At 38.3% G+C, this 22245-nt stretch overlaps 1 protein-coding gene across 3 annotated transcripts in view; it reads left to right on the top strand.

Annotated features, from left to right (window-relative positions):
• Positions 1-22245, top strand: part of LOC136878704 (cyclic GMP-AMP synthase-like receptor) — a 134392-nt gene that overhangs the window by 49895 nt on the left and 62252 nt on the right. For all 3 annotated transcript variants that reach the window (XM_068228906.1, XM_068228907.1, XM_067152133.2), the window contains exons 3-5: positions 5001-5165; positions 11513-11607; positions 17364-17490. In XM_068228906.1, the coding sequence (XP_068085007.1) occupies positions 5001-5165; positions 11513-11607; positions 17364-17490 (387 nt within the window). The remainder of the gene's footprint in view (positions 1-5000; positions 5166-11512; positions 11608-17363; positions 17491-22245) is intronic.

A 22245-nucleotide genomic window follows, 5' to 3' on the forward strand; every position in this document is an offset into this window, starting at 1 on the left:
TGGCCATACCATTTCAATCTTCATCTGATTATGGTATCACATAATGATTCTCTTATTTGAATCTCTTGGTGAATCCTTTCATTGCAGACCTTATCTCTTCTGTTGATTTTTTAGCATTGTCCGGAGGAATTTCGTTGTGGCAGCTTGGAGTCTACTTTTATCTCTGCCTATGATGATACAAGTTTCAAGGCAAGAAGTAAGCTTGATAAAGTGTACGTTTGGCTAGTATTGGAATCTGGCTGTCCCAGAGAAGGCTTCTAACCTGATAGTAAAGGACAGCTCCTTGTTGAACTCTGTTTGTGATTTCAGCATTTGATCCGTTATCTTCAGTCAGGACATTGCTGAAGTATTGGAAGTGGTTAACTTCTTGCAATTTCTGTCCGTCTACTGTGATATTTGCTCCTGAATTTTGTCTGTTTACTGTCATAACAACTGTTTTCTTAAGGTTGATTTTAAGTCCAAATTCCTTAAAAAAACAATTCCAAGCATTCTTTTCTTGAACTTCTTCCTCATTACTTCTCCAAATCACCACATCATCTGCAAATGCCTCAAATGCACTGTTCTTGCTGTGCTGTTTCACTCTTTTCATTATCACATTCATCATTGTGATAAATACCGTAGTAGAGGTGACAAAGTGCTGCCTTGTTGCACTCCTTTACTTGTTACAAACCAGTTGGAATAGCCATTTCCTATCCTTACACAGCTGTGATAGTGTTTGTACAACATTTTTACTTTACTGATGAGAGATACTGGAACGTTTCACCTTCTCAAGCAATACCAAAGTTTATACCTCAGTATGCTGTCATAGGCTTTTGCTAGGTCCAGAAAGACAAAGATGATATTTTTTCCCTTTTCCCAATGTTTTTCCATTACCATCCTAACAGCAAATATGAGATCTGTTGTTGATCTGTTACTTCAAAACCTGTATTGTTCTTTCTCAAGCTGTGATTCAATGATCTTTCATAATCTTTTCTCTATCACTTTCTCCATCAACTTAAGGCAACACTCTGGAGATAAAAATCAATATTTTGGTCATTTTGGTGAAGTTTTTTTTTTTTATTATGACTGAAATTGAAAGGAATGAGTTTCTTTTTTCTTGTCATAAAGTTATTCTGCTGAATTCAAGCAATTTATCACTGTAATAATGCTTTGCTTTGCACAAGTCATTAATTCACACTCCACTGAATATGGATGTATTGTTGAAAATTATTGTGCCTGTGTACAGGAGACTGGCATCAGAGTCCATTTTAGCAAGGTGCAGTGCTGCAAAGACACAAAATGCGAATGAAAATCTCCACAGTGTTATCTGGTCAAAATGCTCAAAAGAAATTTTTGTTTCTAGGAAGAAAATTGTAATGGCTGTGTCAGAAGCAATTTAATTGGTTAACCAAGGACAATATAATAATGAAGTTGCCAAAACTCCAGACAGGAGCTCAATGTGCAAAGTGAAGGGACTCCTGAGTAAACAGAGGGTGAAACAAAGTGACTGCCATTCTTTGGAGAGTAGACAAGTTTCCAGAGTTGTTAATATTCATGCAGAAGCTGTCATCATAGGATATAAAGAAGGAAGGGAAAACATACAGTTCCGGTGACTTTTAGGTAATGGATCAGGAAGAAAATGTCATTAGAACTTTGCTTTAATTTTCCTGCCAATTTTAATTTTACATTTAAATCCCATTTTTCTCCCATAATATTCTGCCAAATGTAACAAAATTTGTATGGTATATATATCACAGCTATATTAAGAAATATGCATATGGAATTTCTGATTGCAGAAATTTTTCAACCGAGCTCGATAGCTGCAGTCACTTAAATGCGGCCAGTATCCAGTATTCGGGAGATAGTAGGTTTGAACCCCACTGTCGGCAGCCCTGTAAATGGATTTCCGTGGTTTCCCATTTTTACACCAGGCAAATGCTGGGGCTGTACCTTAATTAAGGCCATGGCCACTTCCTTCCCACTCCTAGCCCTTTCCTGTCCCATCGTCGCCGTAAGACCTATCTGTGTCGGTGTAACGTAAAACAACTAGCAAAAAAAAAAATTTCAAGTAGTAGGGATAATGTAAGTCCAAAATTTTAGAACGTAAATATTACACACACTTTAGTACGATATATCTCCCCATATAAATTATGTATAGAAAAATTGGTATGTAGTGCTTTTGAAAGAAGTATTATCTACCTAAGTACACATTTATATTAACATGTTAATTAAATTTCATGAAAAAAATAAAATTGAAACTTTCAAAACAAAATGTTTAAAAATTTATATTGGAAAAATTATTAATTGTATATGAAAGAAATGTTTGTGATATCTCTACTTTTATGTAGTTACATTCCCACAAAGTTTCATGAAAATCCATGCATTAGGTCAAAATATCTTTTTATCTCTGGAGTGTCGCCTTTAGTCCATGAGACAGGAGTGTGATTCCTCTATAATTGCCGCATATCTGTCTATTTCCTTTCTCGAAGAAGGGGACTATACAACCCTTAGTCCAGTCAGTTGGGATTATTTCTTCATTCCACACAGCATTCATCGGTCTGCCAGCCATCATATCTAGCAGAAGTATGTGAGGATGTTGTCATATTTGGGACTTGAATTGCATTGCATCCGAGGCTCTTTTTAGTTTTAAAAGTGGACACCAATTACTCTCCTGTTGACTTGCTGGGCCTAACACAAAAGAGAATCTTTTCTGTCACGGCAATCTCCCTTAGCCTTTAGCAGTCCCCTGCCACAGTAGCCTTTTAGTGAATTTATGTGGCATTTCCTCCATGAGTTCCAGCAGCTATAATCATGTCTGAGCTCACCTCATCAAGGTCAGGTGACGTGCCTTTGCTCATACTGTTCAGAGCATTTTCAATCTCAAACTATGTCAATGGGGATTCACTTTTTCCAGCCTTGTTCCCAGTATCCAATTCCAAATCTTCTTGACAGATTTCTGCTGGGTCTGTTCCATCATACAAGGAAGAAAACTACCTTCTCATCTTTTCCCGAATGTCCTCCTCTCTCCACGTTATAATTCCATCATCTCTTTCCAATGCTTGAATTGTTACATGAATAGTTGTTTTGTTTTGCACAATTCTGTATAGAAGTTTCTTATTTCCTTTACTGTCTTCTACTAATTTGTCAGTAAATTCAAGCCAGCTTTTCTCTTTCTCAGATTTAATGACTCTTTGCTCTGAGTTTTAGGTCTCTGTACTCAGTTTTATGTAATCCTTATCTGTGCCTTTTAGGTTCTATTTATCTCTTTCTCATCTTGCTGTATTCCTATAGTTTATGGCTTGCTGAACAGAATTGTTCCTCCAAGTTTCCTTTTCTTTTGGTATACAACTTGTTTTTCCTACAATATCATCAGCTGAGCTCACAAGTAATTTCTTGAATCGGGTCCATTCCTTTTCTCTTGTTTCTATCTCATCTGTCAGGAGTTGGTCACGGATCCTTCTTTGGTATTCTTCCTTTTTTTTCAGGTTCATCCAATTTCCACATCCTTATTTTGAGTTTTCGCCTGATCTTCACATTTTCCACTGGGATGTTTCTAAAGGTTGCTATCAGTAATCTGTGGCCACTGTCCAAGCTTTCTCCTGGAAATACTTTCACATCGGTAACAAACAAACCGGCTTCCTTATTAGAGATAATATAATCGATTAAAGATGTCTGCTGTCCATCCCAGCTGTATCTTGTTAGTTTATGGCTGGGTCTTTTCTGGAAAAAGGTGTTCTTAATTATGAGGTTATTTCTTAAACACAAGTCCAGCAGATCTTCACCTTCTTGGTTCCTGTTTCCAAAGACAATTAGACCAATCACAGTTTCATACCTCGTTCTATCAACATCAACTTGGACATTCAAATCTTCTGTCATGATTATATTATTCTCTTCAATATGCTCTTCCATTTCATACAGGAATGTGTCTTTCTCCTCTTGAGTACACCCAGATTGAGGGGCATATACTTGGGATTATGGTTAGGACCTCCTTCCCTATTTTCCATCTTAGCTTAATTGTTTATCATTGACATGTTCTACATCTGACACTATGTCAATGTTCTTACTGATGACAAATGCTATGCCAGTACGGGGTTCCTTTTCATGTCCATGCCAATAGATCTTTTAACCATACCTCAATGATTTTACACCTTTCCCTTCCATTTTGTCTCACTCAATCCTAGAATATCAAACATTCTCCTTTCCATGAGCTCCACTAGTTCTTCACATTTTCCTGTCAGGGTTATATATTCAATGTTCCAATTTCTGTTTCATTCTTTCTCATGTAGATTTTCCTCTTAGCATATCTTCGCTAATTATCATCAGGCTGCCAGCCATCATACCTATCAGAAGTATGTGAGGATGTTGTCATATTCGGGACCTAAATTGCATTGCTCTTTTTAGTTTTAAAAGCAGACACCAATTACTCTCCTGTTGACTTGCTGGGCCTAACACAAAAGAGGATCTTTTCTGTCAGGGCAATCTCCCTTAGCCTTTAGCAGTCCCCTGCTACATCTAAAAGGCAGCAGCTTTTTAGTGAATTTATGTGGCATTTCCTCCACAAAGGTTTCACTCAACCTCCTAAGGAGAACTCCTCCACCCATAGTCGTTGGTTCATCCTTAGTTTGCCAGGTTTGACATTAGCTGCCTGACTCTCAGTCACAGGTTATACTGTCTACTGTCACATACGGTAGCAGAATTGCTCCTGACGTGAAGAATAACAAAACCAGAGTATCCAGAGAAAAAACCTGTCCCGCCTCTGCTTTGTCGAGCACAAATCTCACATGGAATGACCAGGATTTGTACCACAGAACCCAGTGGTGAGACATCAGTGCGCTGCTGCCCAAGCCACAGAGGCTTTCAGAAAAACTTGTATACCGGTATAACATTTAATCTTTTCATTCCTCTACAATACATCCTCAGAGTTTGTACAGTGTTTTGCAAATCACTGTGATTACAGTAGACATTCTAGTGCATTTTACATTACTTAAACTCAAATGACTCAAATAATGTTCCTGTTTCAGGTATTAAAGAGATTCGTTCCAGCCATGAAGGAAAATGATCCATTGTTTGATTGCACATTCAAACGTTTCCTGTATGCGGGTAGTTCATATGAGAACTTGAAAGTGGGTAAACCAAATGAGTTTGACATCAACTTGGAGTTTAAATTGCCTTCATCTGACTTTGAGGTAAGGACTATTCAGCCCATGCTTTACTTGTGTTCATTTCAACTCTGTAACACCCAGGCTAATAGCGTTGAGAATTATATGCACTAAAAATCCCAAAATATGCAATATAAAATGCACAAACATTCTTTTACTCTTCAGTCCTATTCGTAACAATGTACTTATTTACAGAAAATGGCCTTTCAAGGTCACAGGAAGTGAGGGCACAAACCTTAAATTGGGGCAATAAGCTTAGGTTAATTTACACATCACTATCAGAACATTCAAGGACTTAGCTCATATCTGGAGTGGGTGGTGGTGATTACTGTTTTAACAGGAAGTTCAACTGGGCTACTATCCAGTATTAACATTAATCAGAGGGGAAAAATGGAAGAGGTCTGACACTTGGAAAAATGAAGACATCGGTAAAAGAACAGGAAGGGCCTCGAAAACCTAACACCGTCCATTATTATTATTATTATTATTATTATTATTATTATTATTATTATTATTATTATTATTATTATTATTATTATTATTATTATTATTATTATTATTATTATTATTATTATTATTATTATTATTATTATTATTATTATTATTATTATTATTATTATTATTATTACCGGAGGTACACCTGCCCCATACATTTAAAAATTCTAGATACATCACCTGCCCCATACATTTAAAAATTCTAGATAAATTTTGTATATTAAGGTTTCCTAAACTGAATTGTTTATACTTTGTTTTTGGTGTGTTAAAGTTTACAGCACTTCTATCTTTTCCCACCAACTTAAGATGTTGGCCAATGAAAAATGTTGTACATTTATTTTTCTGCCAATCAAAACTTTCTGGTATGTATTTGATTATCCAATGAGAATTGGGGGTGTGTCAGGGCCTTAGCCCAGAGTTTTCTGGAACTTTCCCCTCGGATATAAAAGCTGGCACATTTTCAGACCAGGGTGTCTTAATGATCGTTCCAGTCTAGAGTGTGTTCATAACAGAGGCGGGGGCCACCTTATCCATCTTTGGGAGGTCCACCAGCTCAAGGTAATGGCAGATCCATTTTAATATCTGATAGCCTTTCAAAGTTAGCTCGAGGGGAAGGCTTCAAATCTTTTAGTGAAAAAATGAAATGTTGTATGGCTTTTAGTGCCGGGAGATCCCAGGACGGGTTCGGCTCGCCAGGTGCAGGTCTTTCTATTTGATTCCCGTACCCGACCTGCGCGTCGTGATGAGGATGAAATACAACACATACACCCAGCCCCCGTGTCATTGGAATTAACCAATTAAGGTTAAAATCCCCGACCCAGCCGGGAATTGAATCCGGGACCCCCTGAACCAAAGGCCAGTATGCTGACCGTTCAGCCAACGAGTCGGACAAATCTTTTAGTAATGTAACTTTATTTTCTAAATGTAAATTTCAAACTTTAATGTAAATTTCAAACAAGCCAAAACAACTTAACTGAAATCAGGGAATAGAGAGTGAGGTACTCTCTCGTTTTCCCTCTCAACTTGATTTTGAGTTTTTGTTTTATTTTTAAATTTTTTTTTTTTTTGGCAACCTTTCCTATCTTGTAATTTCTGTAACTCAAATATCCAGCTTCACGGCTAAATGGTTAGCATGCTGGCCTTTGGTCACAGGGGTCCCGGGTTCGATTCCCGGCAGGGTCGGGAATTTTAAACGTCGTTGGTTAATTTCGCTGGCACAGGGGCTGGGTGTATGTGTTGTCTTCATCATCATTTCATCCTCATCACGACGCGCAGGTCACCTACAGTTGTCAAATCAAAAGACCTGTACCTGGCAAGCCGAACATGTCCTCGGACACTCTCGGCACTAAAAGCCATACGCCATTTCCATTTTTGTAACTCAAATATTTTTCTCCACCTAGTCACCTCCATAGTATAGGCTTAGCCTATGTAACGTTGGGCCATAAGCCCAAATAGGGTTTTATGCATTTGATGTAAATTTTAAGGAGCCTCCTCACCATTTTGTTTTCTGGGCCTGTAAATGTAACCTTTTGCTTTTACCAAAGGCCATGTATAATGGGTACTTGTTACCCGTGTTAAGCTCTATTTCATTCTTTTCATGTTAAAGATATCAGACTGTTGAGCATATAAGACAGTGAATACTGTTTAATTTTGTTAAATATACGCGCGTGTAAGTGTGCTTCGCAATTCACTTGCCTAAATCGCAAGTAAACCAACAAATCATAATCGCGAGTGTGTGTAATTTGAAACTTTAGTATACAAACTCATCGTGCGTGCAACTATAACCTTGAAAGAAGTGAAGGAAAGAATTACAGGCTTCGAAAAGCAAATGGCTCAATTCAAAGCCCGCCTGGAGGAAGCCATGTCTGCTACCACCGGCAGGGCTACCAACCACAGCGATGTTTTGACTGTGCTTCAAGCGGACTTTTGAAACTTTATCTGTGCTGAGCTCTCGGTTTTGAAAAATAACATCGCTGATATCGAGAAAGAACTAGAAATTCAGGAGGCTCGGAGCGACGAAGTGGAACAGTACAGTAGACGTAATTGTCTCCTCCTGCATGGAGTGAGCGAGGTGCCTAATGAGGACAGAGAAAGTACTAAGAAAAGTAAAGAAAGAAACCTGGAAAGAATGGATTACTTTTTTTTAATAATTGGCTTTAAATCGCACCAACACATACAGGTCTTATGGCGACGATGGGTTAGGAAATGGCTAGGAGTAGGAAGGAAGTGGCCATGGCCTTGATTAAGGTACAGTCCCAGCATTTGCCTGATGTGAAAGTGGAAAACCATAGAAATCAACAGTGGGGCTCGAACCCACTATCTCCCAAATGCAAGCTCACATCTGCACTCCCCTAACTACCCAACCAACTCACTCGGTGAATGAATTACTGCCGACTTATTACAAATGATGGAAGAGAGAAGGAAACTAAAGAACTCAAAGAGGAAGATCAACAGAATTATAAAAGCCTAAAAACATATCAACAGAGATGCTAAGAAAGCAAAGGAAAAATATTTTGAACACTAATGTGCAGAAGTAGAAGAGAAAATAAAAGAAGTGAACACAGATACTGCTTACAGACTGGTGAAGATCTTCTTTGGAGGTCAGAAAAACAGATGTGAAGCAGTTATGGATGAAAATGGAAATATATTTGACAGTGATCAAGAGATTGCTAGAAGATGGAAGGAATACATAGGAGGACTGTGTAGTGGAGAGAAAATGCCCAACAATACTGCTGAATGTGAAGTAGAAGTAGACGCAGACTATATAAGTGAGTCTATTCTAAAAATAGAATTCAAACTGGCATTGGGAAAACTGAAGAACAACAAAGCTCTAGGTAGATAATATTCCAGCAGAGCCAGCGTTGCCAACTGTATGGTTTGAATGTCAAACCGTACACGTAATACATGGTTCTGTGAATTTTTAAATGAACATTTGTTATTATTAGAAATGTTCAGATTTTGTATGAAAATTATTTTCCCCCATGTTTGAACAAACCTTATTTCCTGCACAAGTATGATGTGGCCTCCATTCCTCCAGGGGACTCCCAAGCTTTGAATGTTGTGATTCACCTTTGAGCTGGTTTCAGATCAACAAATGAAGCACGTGAATAGTCTGACACATGAGATTTTTCCATCTCATTCTCTGGCCAGGATTACCCTACTTCAAACTTTATCAACTGTGGATCTCAGTCATATATTTGTTCACAATCACACTCTTGAATCAGCCCACACCGAACTCCGTCAATCGTTTCTTAACCAGTGAGAAGTTTGGAGTAACATCAAACATATAACAGTGCAGCATCTAGTTGTAAATCTTATGGATAACGTGATTTTGTCAAACTTATGAATAATCTTGTGATGTACTTCCAAATTATTTTGTGTGAGAGTGCAGTACTTCAGTTTCTCTTTGATTAGCTAATTATGTATTAAGTATATATTATTTTCTTTGGCATTTATTTTGAATGTTAAATAGTGTTGAGTATCGGTGCGACGTAAAGCAAAAAAAGAAAGAAAGTAAATGCGACAAAATTTGAAAACTATAGAACCCTGAGTTATTTTAAAAAAATCACCAATATTGTCCTATATCAAATCTAACAAAATGTTGAACCTGTGCTCTCAGAAGGTCGGTTTGGATTCCATAAGAACTGAGGAACCAGAGAAGGAAGAAAACCAAAACCCCATGGTGCAACAGCCCCAAAAGGGCCTTGGCCTACCAAGCGACCGCTGCTCAGCCCGAAAGCCTGCAGGTTACGAGGTGTTATGTGGTCAGCACGATGAATCCTCACGGCCTTCACTCTTGGCTCTCTAGACTGGGGCCGCCATCTCACCGTCAGGTAACTCCTCAATTGTAATCACATAGGCTGAGTGGACCTCGAACCAGCCCTCAGATCGAACCCGGACCGCTGGGTAGGAGGCATGCATGCTACCCCCCTACACTGTGAGGCTGGCTCCAGAGAAGCAATATTAGTTCTCCAACTTATTATAGAGAAAAGAATGGAGAGAAATCTCTAAACATACATTGGATTTGTAAACACAGAAACAGTGTTTGACAATGTCAAATGGAAGAAAATGTTTGAGGTTTTGAAAAAAGTTGAAATAGATTATAGAGATTGAAGAATAATATGGAATCTATACAAGAATGAGACAGCTATTATAAACAGAGGTAGGAAGCAAGAAGTGGTAGAGATCCATAAAGGTGTGGAGCAGGTATGTGCATTATCACCCACTATCTTCAATATGTACATAGAAGAGGCCCTGAAAGGTCAGAGAGGAAATAAGTACTGGGGTAATGATATATGGCAAAGAGATAGACATGGTCAGATTGTTGCTCATGATATTGCTATATACTAGCTAAAAACAAAGAAGACAAAGAAGACCTTAAGCTGTGCTGTTGAAAATGGATAAGGCTATGGGAAAATAAACAAAACCAAGACAAAATGGTTTGTGATAAAGAAACAGTAGAATATGAATCTAGATAGGTAACAAAGTGTTTGAAGAACTTGACTCATTTGTTTACCTGGGAAACAAGATCACCAGGGATGGACAGAGTAAAGCAAAAGTATGGAGTAGAATCAACCAAGCAAAAAGTGCCTTTTGGCAGAAGGCATATGGATCTATCAACAACACTACCAGATGGAGCCCACTCAAGCACCTCAACCACAACCTCTTCGTTGTGAGAGGTGCCTACAATACAATGACCATAACACAAGCCAGTGCCGAGTGCGGCAACCTAACTGAGGTCGTTGCTGCCAGCCGCATTCAAACTCCGCGCTGCCCCCATACTCGGGCACCCTTTCAGTGTCACACTGGAGGCCAAATGCATGCTATTTACTCACAGCATTATAAAGTCCATCCTCCCCCACCAGCTGATCGTCTGGATCTGGCAGCCCCAGTCAGAGCAGCTGACACACCAGCTCCCCCCACCATACAGGACATCGTACAGTTTCTAACACTATTACTCATGAACATTTTCCCATATCAATATCCCCTTGTTGCCGCAGCAAGTCAGCCCTTAAACCTTCACTTCCAAACAACGTACTCTGGTTTTTATGCCCATTTCCAGTTCAAAAGATTAGACACACAGCCGTAACCCACTTGGTCCAAAAAATCCTTACTCCTCCGCACCATATACATTTCATTCCAAACATGAGGTAACTTGATACCAGCATGAAGTCATCATCCAACAACCATTGTGCTATTCATTCATTATTCATTTATTTATTCATCCATTCAGCTCCTGCTGGTCAGTCTGGGGTGTCCTGAACCCAGTTGCCATGTGTGCTGGCTCTCACGCATCCGCTGGTCACAATATTCACTAACAGTCTGGTCAGAACAGCCTGTGTAATGACTGATTTGGCGATACGACCATCACAAGTACTGGGTGAAATCTCTCTGGTTGAATCACAGAAGCATGTTGAGCAGTCAATGAGCTTACCACAATCCAATTTCACAGATTCTGGTTGCAAGACTGTTCAACTAATCACATCATTATGCTGATCATTTGACTGTCTGCTTGAGATCGTACTGCATGCTGAGTTTTGCAGAAGAATGGCAGCTCCTTCTTGGTGTGTGATATTTTGTTGATGAGCCCTACCATATAACAAAGACAATAAATAATAATAGATATAATCATAAAATAACATTTTGTAAATGATTATAAATTTTTATGACCATGTTATGGAATTTAAATATTGATGAATATGTGAAGTGGAATGTTTTCTCTGTTTTCGTATTGTAACTTGTACAGCGTTCACTATTTAAATAGTTAAATGAACATTGTTAATTAAATATAATAATTAATCTGACAGTGTGTTAAGATCATATGAAGAATGGAATGTAACATATGATAAACTCAGAGGTTTTTATTCCTTCACTTTCAGATCACGGACGACCGTGAACCTGGCTATGTTGAAGTACTGGTCAAGTCTCTTGATGAAAAGGAGAAAAGGAGATGTTTTCAAAACTTCCCTGATGGGTAACATAATTCTTCTCAAGTTTGCCATTACCATTCATTATCAGTCAATCACTACTGGTCTGCGTTTAGGGAAGTCACCCAGGTGGCATATTCCTATCTGTTGTTTTCCTAGCCTTTCCTTAAATGATTGCAAAGAAATTGGAAATTTATTTAGCATCTCCCTTGCTAAGTTATTCCAATCCCTAACTCCTGTTCCTATAAACGAATATTTGCCCCAATTTGTCCTCTTGGATTCCAACTTTATCTTCATGTTGTGATCTTTCCTACTTTTAAAGACACCACTCAAACTTATTATCTGCGAATGTCATTCCACGCCATCCACTGACAGCTCAGGACATACCACTAGTCGAGCAACTCGTCTCCTTTCTCTCAAGTCTTCCCAACCCAAACTTTGCAACATTTTTTAAATGCTACTATTTTATCAGAAATCATCCAGAACAAATTGAGGGTTCCATACACTGGAAACATACTGTAGTTGGGGTCTTACCAGAGACTTATATGCCCTCTCCTTTACATCCTTATTGCAACCCCTAAATACCCTCATAAGTATGTGAAGTTGCTCACAATCTAGAAACTTATTTATTACTCTATACAGAATAATATCATCTGCAAAAAGCCTTATCTCTGATTCCACTTCTTTACCCATGTCATTTTTATATTTAATTAAATATAAAGGTCCAATAATACTGCCTTGAGGAAACCCCCTCTTGATTATTATGGGGTCAGATAAAGCTTTGCCTACTCTAATTCTCTGAGATCTATCTTCTAGAAATATAGCCACCAATTCAGTCACTCTTTTGTCCAGTCCAGTTGCACTCATATCTGCCATTAGTCTCCCATGATTTACCTATCAAATGCCTTAGATACATCAAACAGGATATCCTGATCATTGGCAAAACTTTGCGCTGATTTTACACTAAAAATTTTTATTATCTCAACTCTACTAAAATTTTATGTTAGTAATCTTTCACAACTGACTGATTTCAAATAACTCATTGCATCACACTGGACATAGGAACACATATACACTCTTGTAACGATCTTTGTCTCCGAGTCAAAAAGCAATTGATTGACGAACAGGACTATTTGTAGAAGTAACTAACTCCCTAGCCAAATATGGTGCACTCAAACAAATGAAGACCACAAACCACTCATAATCATGGGCACTGGACTGGTATTCTAGTGTTGAGGTATGAGGGTACACATATTTATCAATCGGTCACTACTGATCTGCATTTAGGGCAGTCATCCAGATGGCAGATTCTCTATCTGTTGTTTTCCTAGCAAAGAAATTGGAAATTTATTGAACATCTCCCTTGGTAAGTTATTCCAATCCCTAACTCCCCTTATTATAAATAAATATTTTCCCCAATTTGTCTGCTTGAATTCCAGCTTTATCTTCATATTGTGATCTTTCCTACTTTTAAAGAAACCACTTAGTCTTATTCGCCTACTGATGTCATTCCATGCCATCTCTCCACTGACAGCTCGGAACATACCACTTATGCAAAAATATCTTAAAGATATAACCATATTATATATGGTTAAATAAGGTCCCGGGCCTTGACCTGCAGATGCCCAGAAAAGGGTGAAACATGTAACTGATAAGTCTATATAAATTCATGTAGATTTAATCCACATTAAACGTGGTATGTATTGAACAGGTGTTTTTTTCAAATTATCCTTAAGATATATTTGCCTAACGTCATTTTTTTCCAGTGGCTTTACGTCGCATCGACACAGATAGGTCTCATGGTAATGATGGGATAGGAAAGGTGGCTTCCCATTTTCACATCAGGCAAATCAAGGCCACAACTACTTCATTCCCACTCCTAGACCTTTCCTATCCTATTGTCTCCATAAGACCTAAGACCTAACTGTTCTGTGACTTAAAACAAATTGTAAAAAAAATTCTAGAGTGATTAGGTTATTTTTATCTCTACTAAATTCTTTGAATTTAGGCAAAGAATTCACTATTTGACACATTTTAGTAGGTTATTATTTATCACTATAAATAATGTCTTGCAAAACAGCAGTGCGAACTATTCTGGGATGCTGTCCCCTCTATTGTACATAATGTAATATATATATATATATATTTATTTATTTATTTATTTTTTACTGTACTGTAAGGTTACTTATGTGTTATATCTGTATTTGTCTTACTGTGCCTAGCTATAAGTTTTTTCTTTGTTTTACTTCCAATCCTTAATTTTTCTCATTGTTTCTTTTGCCTTTATGTTTTGTTGTTAATTGTTGTGTGTCTACAGCTATTTTGTTAGTTTTTAATTTTCCTCTATTTTTATCATCAGATGGTTTTTCCTCATTGTTCTTCCACTTACTTTTCTATGTTTGCATTGTGCTACTCCATTGTAAATATATTTTTTATTGCAGAACTCTGTAATTTGGCTTCTCGTTGTTTTGGTTTCCCAAAGAAATAAATATTATGGATTTCATCTCATCATTATGGTATTACAGTCAAAGGGGAAATTATTATGGAAAAGAAACACTTACATGAAAAATAAATTTCTACAAAGAAAGGGAAAGAAGTTAAAAATGTTCAATCTCTTCAAGCATTACTGCTCAACCCTCCCTGTTTCAATGCTTGTAAATTGACATCTATCACTTCTTTTCACTACCCATGTGAGTTTTGAAATTATGTCCAACTAGATATATGCTGCACTCATAGCTGGGGTGACACATCAAGTCAGCCATGGTGAAATTCATTGTGAATGAAGGAGCTGTACTCTGCCCTTCTCCAATGCGCATGTTGTGTGTGTCAAATTGGGTGGTACTTACATGTGTTTCAGTTCTAATTATTCCAGACATTGATTCTAAAAGAAGTGATTGGTTTTGTAAAATGAAGTGTAGCCATATTGTCAAATTTTACTTACTTCTAAGAAGAGAGCAGTGTTACAAAAATATCAGAACAGTTATGCAAAGGAATAGCCATGCCTACTTGCTTCACGTGCTAGTAAAAACCACGTGTTCTGCAATGTATGCTCCTGTGACTTCTCTGTGGCTCATTTGCAATCATTTAAGGAAAGGCTAGGAAAACAACAGATAGGAAATCTGCCACCTGGGTGACTGCCCTAAATGCAGATCAGGATTGATTGATTGATTGATTGATTGATTGATTGATTGATTGATTGATTGATTGATTGATTGCAGAAGACACATAAAATCCAAGAAATATAACGCATGTGGTGAATCAGAATAACGAAAAAGTCTCCTTTATCATTGTTTGTAAAAAGTAATGATGCTGCAGTGACAAATGCCGTGTTGTGTGTGTAAAATTGGGTGGTACTTACATGTGTTTCAGTTCTAATTATTCCAGATGTTGATTCTAAAAGAATTGATTGATTGATTGATTGATTGATTGATTGATTGATTGATTGATTGATTGATTGATTGATTGATTGATTGATTGATTGATTGATTGATTGATTGATTGATTGATTGACTGATTGATTGTTTGCAGAAGACACATAGAATCCAAGAAATATAACGTATGTAGTGAATCAGAATAACAAAAGAAGTCTCTTTCATTGTTGTTTGTAAAAAGTAATGAAACTGCAGTGACAAATGCCAAATTGCTGTTCACATAATTTATTTTGGAGAATAATATCCCACTATCTGTTTCAGACCATGAAGAAAATTTATTTCGAGCAATGTTCCCCGACTCTAAAATATCTTAGAAATATGGTTGTGCAAGAACTAAAACCTCTGATTTAGTCCAATACATGGCATCTGTGGCAAAAGAATGGAACAAGTGAACTGTTGCAAAAGAAAAAGCACCTTTTTCTTTGGCTTCTGATGGCTAAATGGATTCAAATGCAGTTAAATTTTATCCTATAGTTGTTCCTTTCTTTAATTCTCAGAGTGTCCAAATATCAACTCTTCTATTGTCATTGTTAGAGAACACTGACAAAATAGATGAAGGAATTTTTCCTGTTATTGATAGTAAATTGTCCTCTTGAGCTGTTCTGTAGGAAAATTGCATTTTTGCTATCTGACAATGTATATGCAATGATAGTGGCAAATAAAGATGTTGCCAAATTTGTGATGGATAGGCATTGTTCTGTTTATGTTTTGGGTTGTTGTCATCTCATACACATCTGCGCACAAATAACAATAACCCAATTACCAGTTAATGCAGCAAATTTTTGGAATATTCTCCATTGTTTGTTTGCTTGGGTTAGTTATCCAGATGACCACCCGATCTGCCTTACAGACGATGCGTGATTTCATCTGTCAGGCTACATCAACTCTTGGAACTACAGGCTGTGAGCTGACTAAAATTCTCTTGTGATCCATGAAACACCCCAGCATTCTAAAATGGTTGTGTTCTGCTTTGAAAATCAAATCAATCATCATTGATTTGCATGTAGGGCAGTTGCTGAGGTTGCAGATTACCTATCAATTGTCTACCTCATATTTACATTTATTTATAATTTTTTACCTAGCTTTTTCTTAAAATATTATCAACGAACTTGGAAATTTATTGAACATTTCCCTCAATAATTTATTCCAGTCCCTTACTCCTCGTCCTATAAATGAATATTTGTCCCAATCTGTCCTCCTGAATTCTAACTGTATCTGCATATTGTGATCTTTCCTACTTTTAAAAACTCCACTCAAGCTCATTCTTGGACGTATGTCATTCCATGCCAACTCAGCACTGACAGCTCGAAACATACCACACAATCAAGCATCTCATCTCCTTACTCCCAAGTCTTCCCAGCCCAAAGATTGCAACATTTTACTCCTTTGTCGGAAATCACCCAAAACAAATCGTGCTGCTTTCCTTTGAATTTTTCTGCAGTTCTCATATCAAGTAGTCCTGGTGAGGGTCCACTACACTGGAGCCATACTCTAACTGCTGTCTTACCAGAGACTTATACGCCCTCTCCTTTACATCCTTACTACAACCCCTAAATACACTCATAACCATGTGAAGAGATCTGTAACCTTTCTTAACTACTTCGTTGATATGAAAAAAAATGAAATGTTGTATGGCTTTTAGTGCCAGGATATCCCAGCATGGGTTAGGCTCACCAGGTGCAGGTCTTTCTACTTGACTCCTGTAGGCAACCTGCGCATCATGATGAGGATGAAATGATGATGAAGACAACACATACACCCAGCCCCCGTGCCGTAGGAATTAACCAATTAAGGTTAAAATTCCCGACCCGGCCGGGAATCGAACCCGGGACCCTCTGAACCGAAGGCCAGTATGCTGACCGTTCAGTCAATGAGTTGGACACTTCGTTAATATGATTACCCCAATGAAGATCATCTGCTAGGTACTTACCTATTTCTCTATAGTTCACAATTTATTGGACAGTTTAGCTGTGCTTGTTCAAAACACCTTGTAATTGCCACAGTGTGTGAGGGGAAATTTTGTTTTTCTCTATTTGCTTTACATCGCACCGACACAGACAGGTCTTATGGCGATGATGGGAGAGGAAAGGCCTACGAATGGGAAGGAAGCGTCCGTGGCCTTAATTAAGGTACAGCCACAGCATTTGCCTGGCGTGAAAATGGGAAACCACAGAAAACCTTCTTCATAGCTGCCGGCAGCGGGATTCGAATGCGAGCTCACAGCTGCGTGCCCCTAACCGCATGGCCAACTCGCCCGGTGGGGAGAATTTTGATTGTATAAAATTAGCAAAATAATGGTATTTAATGTATTCTAATTTCTGTATCATTTGTTTAATTTTCTTTAACTGCAATGCTAACTTGTCATTTTCCAGAGAGACTAAGCTGAGGAAGTCATGGCTGGATGATAAAGGGTTCCTTCACCGAAGTAAAGTTTCTGTCTGGATGCAGGGTGTTGTAGACAAAGCTATGAAAGCACTTGGGACAATTGCTAATTTAGAGGTGAGGAAAATTAATCAACTTATATCAAGTGAATCTGATTCATTATAACCAGACATCCATTTCCTCACTCACTCATTTACCCACTTATAGGCTAGACGTACGATTTTACCCAGAACAACACTTTTTTTGTACTATGTTCCATGTACAGTGTGCTGTTTTAATCATATACTGAATTTTCTGTTCTTTTTTGCCAGAAAACAAATTATGTAGCCTATCTATTTTAAAATCTCAAACTTTAAAACACAGTACCATTGTTAAGAAGTTTTGATCAAAGAGTACAAAATATTTTGTACTCTTTGATTCTGACCAAAGAATACTCATCACTACCAGTTCCAATCACAAAGACACATCACGTCCATGAGAGTGGCTTCTCTGGTAGTGTACTTGTTTCAGTTTGTAATAAATATTTTCCATCGGTATATTAACATTTATTAGTTAATACTTTACATCCTTGCCTTTGCTGGCAGGACCTAGTGTTTACAGTGCACTAAGTCTTCTGGTATAGGCTAGAGACATTTTGTTACTTTCATTGACCTGTCTCTGTCTTACCCTTGGCTTTGACAATATGAAAGTGACTGAGGTATGAGCGATGCTAGTAATTCCATTCCTTATGCAGCCAGTCCCTGCTATGAATGGTGTGAAAATGTTATAGGGTCAGTTGGTGCGTGCATTTCAGTGAGCTTGGCAGACTGATATGTAATAGCAACTTCTGGCTCAGTGAGGAAAGCAACTACCTCACTCCTCATTTCCGTAGTATACCTCCTCAGTGATGCCTAGGCCCCGATGACTGAACATACACACTTTACATCCTTGACCTCTTCCCTCATTCACTAAATGGCTGCCATGTTTTGTTTTCATGATGATCAATACAAAGTTAGGGATACTTGTCCCTCTCCTACCATTAAGGTAAAGAAATGAAAGTGTTCATTATTTGACATCTTAAAATCTGGCAACCCCCCCCCCCCCTCACACACACACACACACACACACACACACACACACACACACACACACACACACACACATGTTTGATGGAAATGCTGAGACAACTGCGGCCTCAAACTGAAGAGGAAAGACAGGAATTTTTGTTATTTAAACCTCTGTTAGCAGTCATTGCCTGACCTTGACTGGGTAATGTAACACTGAAAGCTCAGTGCATGCTTTGGTTTACCTTAGATACAACAAAGTAAAAAAGAAACTGGTGTCTGTGTTATTTTCATGCAAGATGGGGCACTGCTGCATTTCAAAGCAAATATACGCAACGCACAGAATGATCAGTTTCCGAATGGATGGATTGGTAGAAGTGATCCTATTCCCTGACTGTCTAGAAGCCCCGATCTCATTCCGAAGGACTTCTTCTTCTTCTGGGGATACATTTAAGAGTATTGTTTATGGTGAAAATGTACGTCACTTAGTGCATCATAGACAAAGGATCACTGCTACCATCGCAACTGTCACTCCAGACAGTGTCCGAGGCAAGAAACTGATTATCGATTCAACGTCTACCATGCCACCAATGGAGTACATATAGAAATTTATTCTTCATCTTCTTTTTCTACCGCTTTTCCCACCGCTGTGGGGTCGCGGGTGCAAACTATGTTGCTTCCTGATGCCAACCCTATATGGAGGGATGTAATCACTATTGGGTATTTCTGTGGTAGTTTGTAGTAATGTGTGTTGTCTGAATATGAAGAGGAAAGTGTTGGGACAAACACCCAGTCTCCAGGCCAGAAGAATTAATCAAAGGAGATTAAAATCCCTGATCTGGCTGGGAATTGAACCCAGAACTCGCTGAACTGAAGGCCTCAACACTGACCATTCAGCCAACAAGCTGGACACATATAGACATTTATTATGGTATGCAAAAAAAGAAAAACTCCCATCATTCCTGTTGAGCTTTTCTGTGTTCAATCTCCAAATATCTAAGCACCTCCACAATCCTTTATCTGCAGTTAGCTCTGTGCCCTCATTTAATTCCCCACCTCTTGTCATTAAATCAATACCCACCTGGTGGTCATGATCGCTAAGGTGTCAAGTCTATATTATGGATTGACACCTTAGTTTTGCCAGTTTGAGTCCCGACGGTGGAAAGAAAAATTCACCATCAGAATGTCGGCCAGCAGGGTAGGTAGGAGGGGTTTTGGTATATGATTTTTAATCACTGGAATGCGTGCCAAAAGCCTGGATTTAATTTCAACCTATCTACAATGTTCATATGGAGTGTGGGTATATGATGCTGTTGTTGGTGATTCCTCCTTCGGATCCAGACATTAAGCCTTGAGCAGATCTCCTGATGTTATTCAACAGTATTAGGGTTTCACCCTCACCCTACCTCCTCCTCCTCCTCCTCCTCATCATCATCATCATCATCATCATCATCATCATCATCATCACCTCACACCCAGAAGCGCAGGTGCCTATAGGCATCAAATAGAAAGAACTGCACCGGACAACTGAACATGTTCAGATAGATCTTATGGCGACGATGGGATGGGAAAGGCCTAGGAGTGGGAAAGAAGCGGCCATGGCCTTAATTAAGGTACAGCCCCAGCATTTGCCTGATGTGAAAATGGGAAACCACGGAAAACCATCTTCAGGGTTGCTGACAGTGGGATTCAAACAAACTATCTTCCGGATGCAAGCTCACAGCTCACAGCCGCACGCCCCTAACCACACAGCCAACTCGCCAGGTACTGAACATGTCTTCGGACACTCCCGGCGCTAAAAGCCATATGATAAATCAATCAATCGATCGATCAATCAATCAATCAATCAATCAATCAATCAATCAATCAATCAATCAATCAATCAATCAATCTTTCCTATAATTTATCCCAAAATATGGGGTCCGCACTTTTGCTACATCTCCTCCATTTTGTCCTATTGCTGACATCTTCACGTTTTAAACCAACATCACATGCACGTAGGCCTTGATATTGTCAGTCCACCACTTTAAAGGTCTTCCACGTGGTCGTATTTCTCCTGGATCAACTTGGAGAGCTGTTTTAGCAACTGAGCCATCCTGCCTTCTCATAAAGTGACTGTACCAGTGGAGATGCGCTTCCCTCACTTTCTCCACAATTGGAGCAACGCCAAGCCTTTGTCGAACATCTGCATTTCTTATGTGGTCACATCGAGTCAGTCCAAGAGTCCATCAAAGCATCTTCATTTCCATTGTATGAAGAGTCTGCTCATGCTTTTTTTACAATGAATAAACTTTTAATGTCCACCTATACAATAATAATGTTGTTTATTATAGATGTAATTACAACATTCTAATTATATACAGTACTAGTTACGACGCATTTTGGCGACATCTTCAGTTCTACAAATAATTCGGAAAATAGTTAAATTATATAAAACTCATGATAGATAATAAACTGTGTGAGGTAAAAAACCCTATGAAATCTACATTAAAAGTATGAAACATAATAAAACCTTATTGAACAAGTTAAAGACTTGCGAGTCCAACATATACTGAATGCTGAATAACAATTTGCAAGTTGATTCATGTCCCTCTGGACATACAGTAGTAAGGTAAGCTCAATAAGTTTGGTGAGCAATTTACAATAATAAAATATTTTGTGTTTTAAAACATTTTTAGACCTTGATTCAGCTACAGTTCATAAACTACAGGGTCATCATGAAAGAATCGTGAATAATGCTGAATAAAATTTAGGTATAGCGGAATTCTTCAATATCTGAGGCCTATGAGGTGGAAACATATATGCATCGAATCTAGTACTGTATATAATTAGAATGTTGTAATTACATCAATAAACAACATTATTATTGTATTGAATAGGTGGACATTAAAAGTTTATTCATTATAATTCTCAGTTCAATACGGACAAAAAATGAAATTTCTTACATTAATTCATGCTTTTTTGTCGTTGGACGACATTCTGCCCCATAAATAGCTGTTGGGCGTACCACGGTCTTGTAAATTTTTGCCTTTAGATGTGAGGCATCTTTTTATCGCAGAGTACTCTGGTGACTTGTCTCCACTTGAACCAAGTTGCATTTACCCGCGCTCGGGTATTAAAAGTGGCATCACAGTTCGAAGTGACAACTGACCCTAGGTATTTATAATGCATGGATTTCTGCAAGTTTTGATTATTGATCCTTATGGTCCCACTAGTTTGGGGGCCACATTCTAGGAGACCATTCTCAGCTAATTTGTCACTGCAAGTTTGTGTCTGGCATTGGAGTCCAAGGCGTGTTTGTTGGGCAAGTACCACATCACCCGCATAAAGGAGGGTTCAGGAATGCAATGTCTGTATGTCAGCCATTACTGTATCCAAGCAGAGGATGAATAATAATAATAATAATAATAATAATAATAATAATAATAATAATAATAATAATAATAATAATAATAATAATAATAATAATAATAATAATAATAATAATAATAATAATAATAATAATGTCGACAGCTGCAGTTGCTTAGGTGCGACCAGTATCCAGTAATCGGGAGATAGTGGGTTCGAGCCCCACTGTCGGCAGCCCTGAAGATGGTTTTCCATGGTTTCCCATTTTCACACCAGGCAAATGCCGGGGCTGAACCTTAATTAAGGCCACGACCGCTTCCTTCCTCTTCCTAGGCCTTTCCTATCCCATCGTCGCCAAAAGACCTATCTGTGTCAGTGCGACGTAAAACAAATAGCAAGAAGAAGAAGAAGAAAAATGGTGATAGAGCTGAGCCCTGATGTATACCCATGGTGATATCAAAAGGTGGGGAGATTCCAGCTG

The sequence above is a fragment of the Anabrus simplex genome, chromosome 8 (assembly GCF_040414725.1).
Source record: "Anabrus simplex isolate iqAnaSimp1 chromosome 8, ASM4041472v1, whole genome shotgun sequence".
In the NCBI taxonomy this organism is placed as follows: Eukaryota; Metazoa; Arthropoda; class Insecta; order Orthoptera; family Tettigoniidae; genus Anabrus; species Anabrus simplex.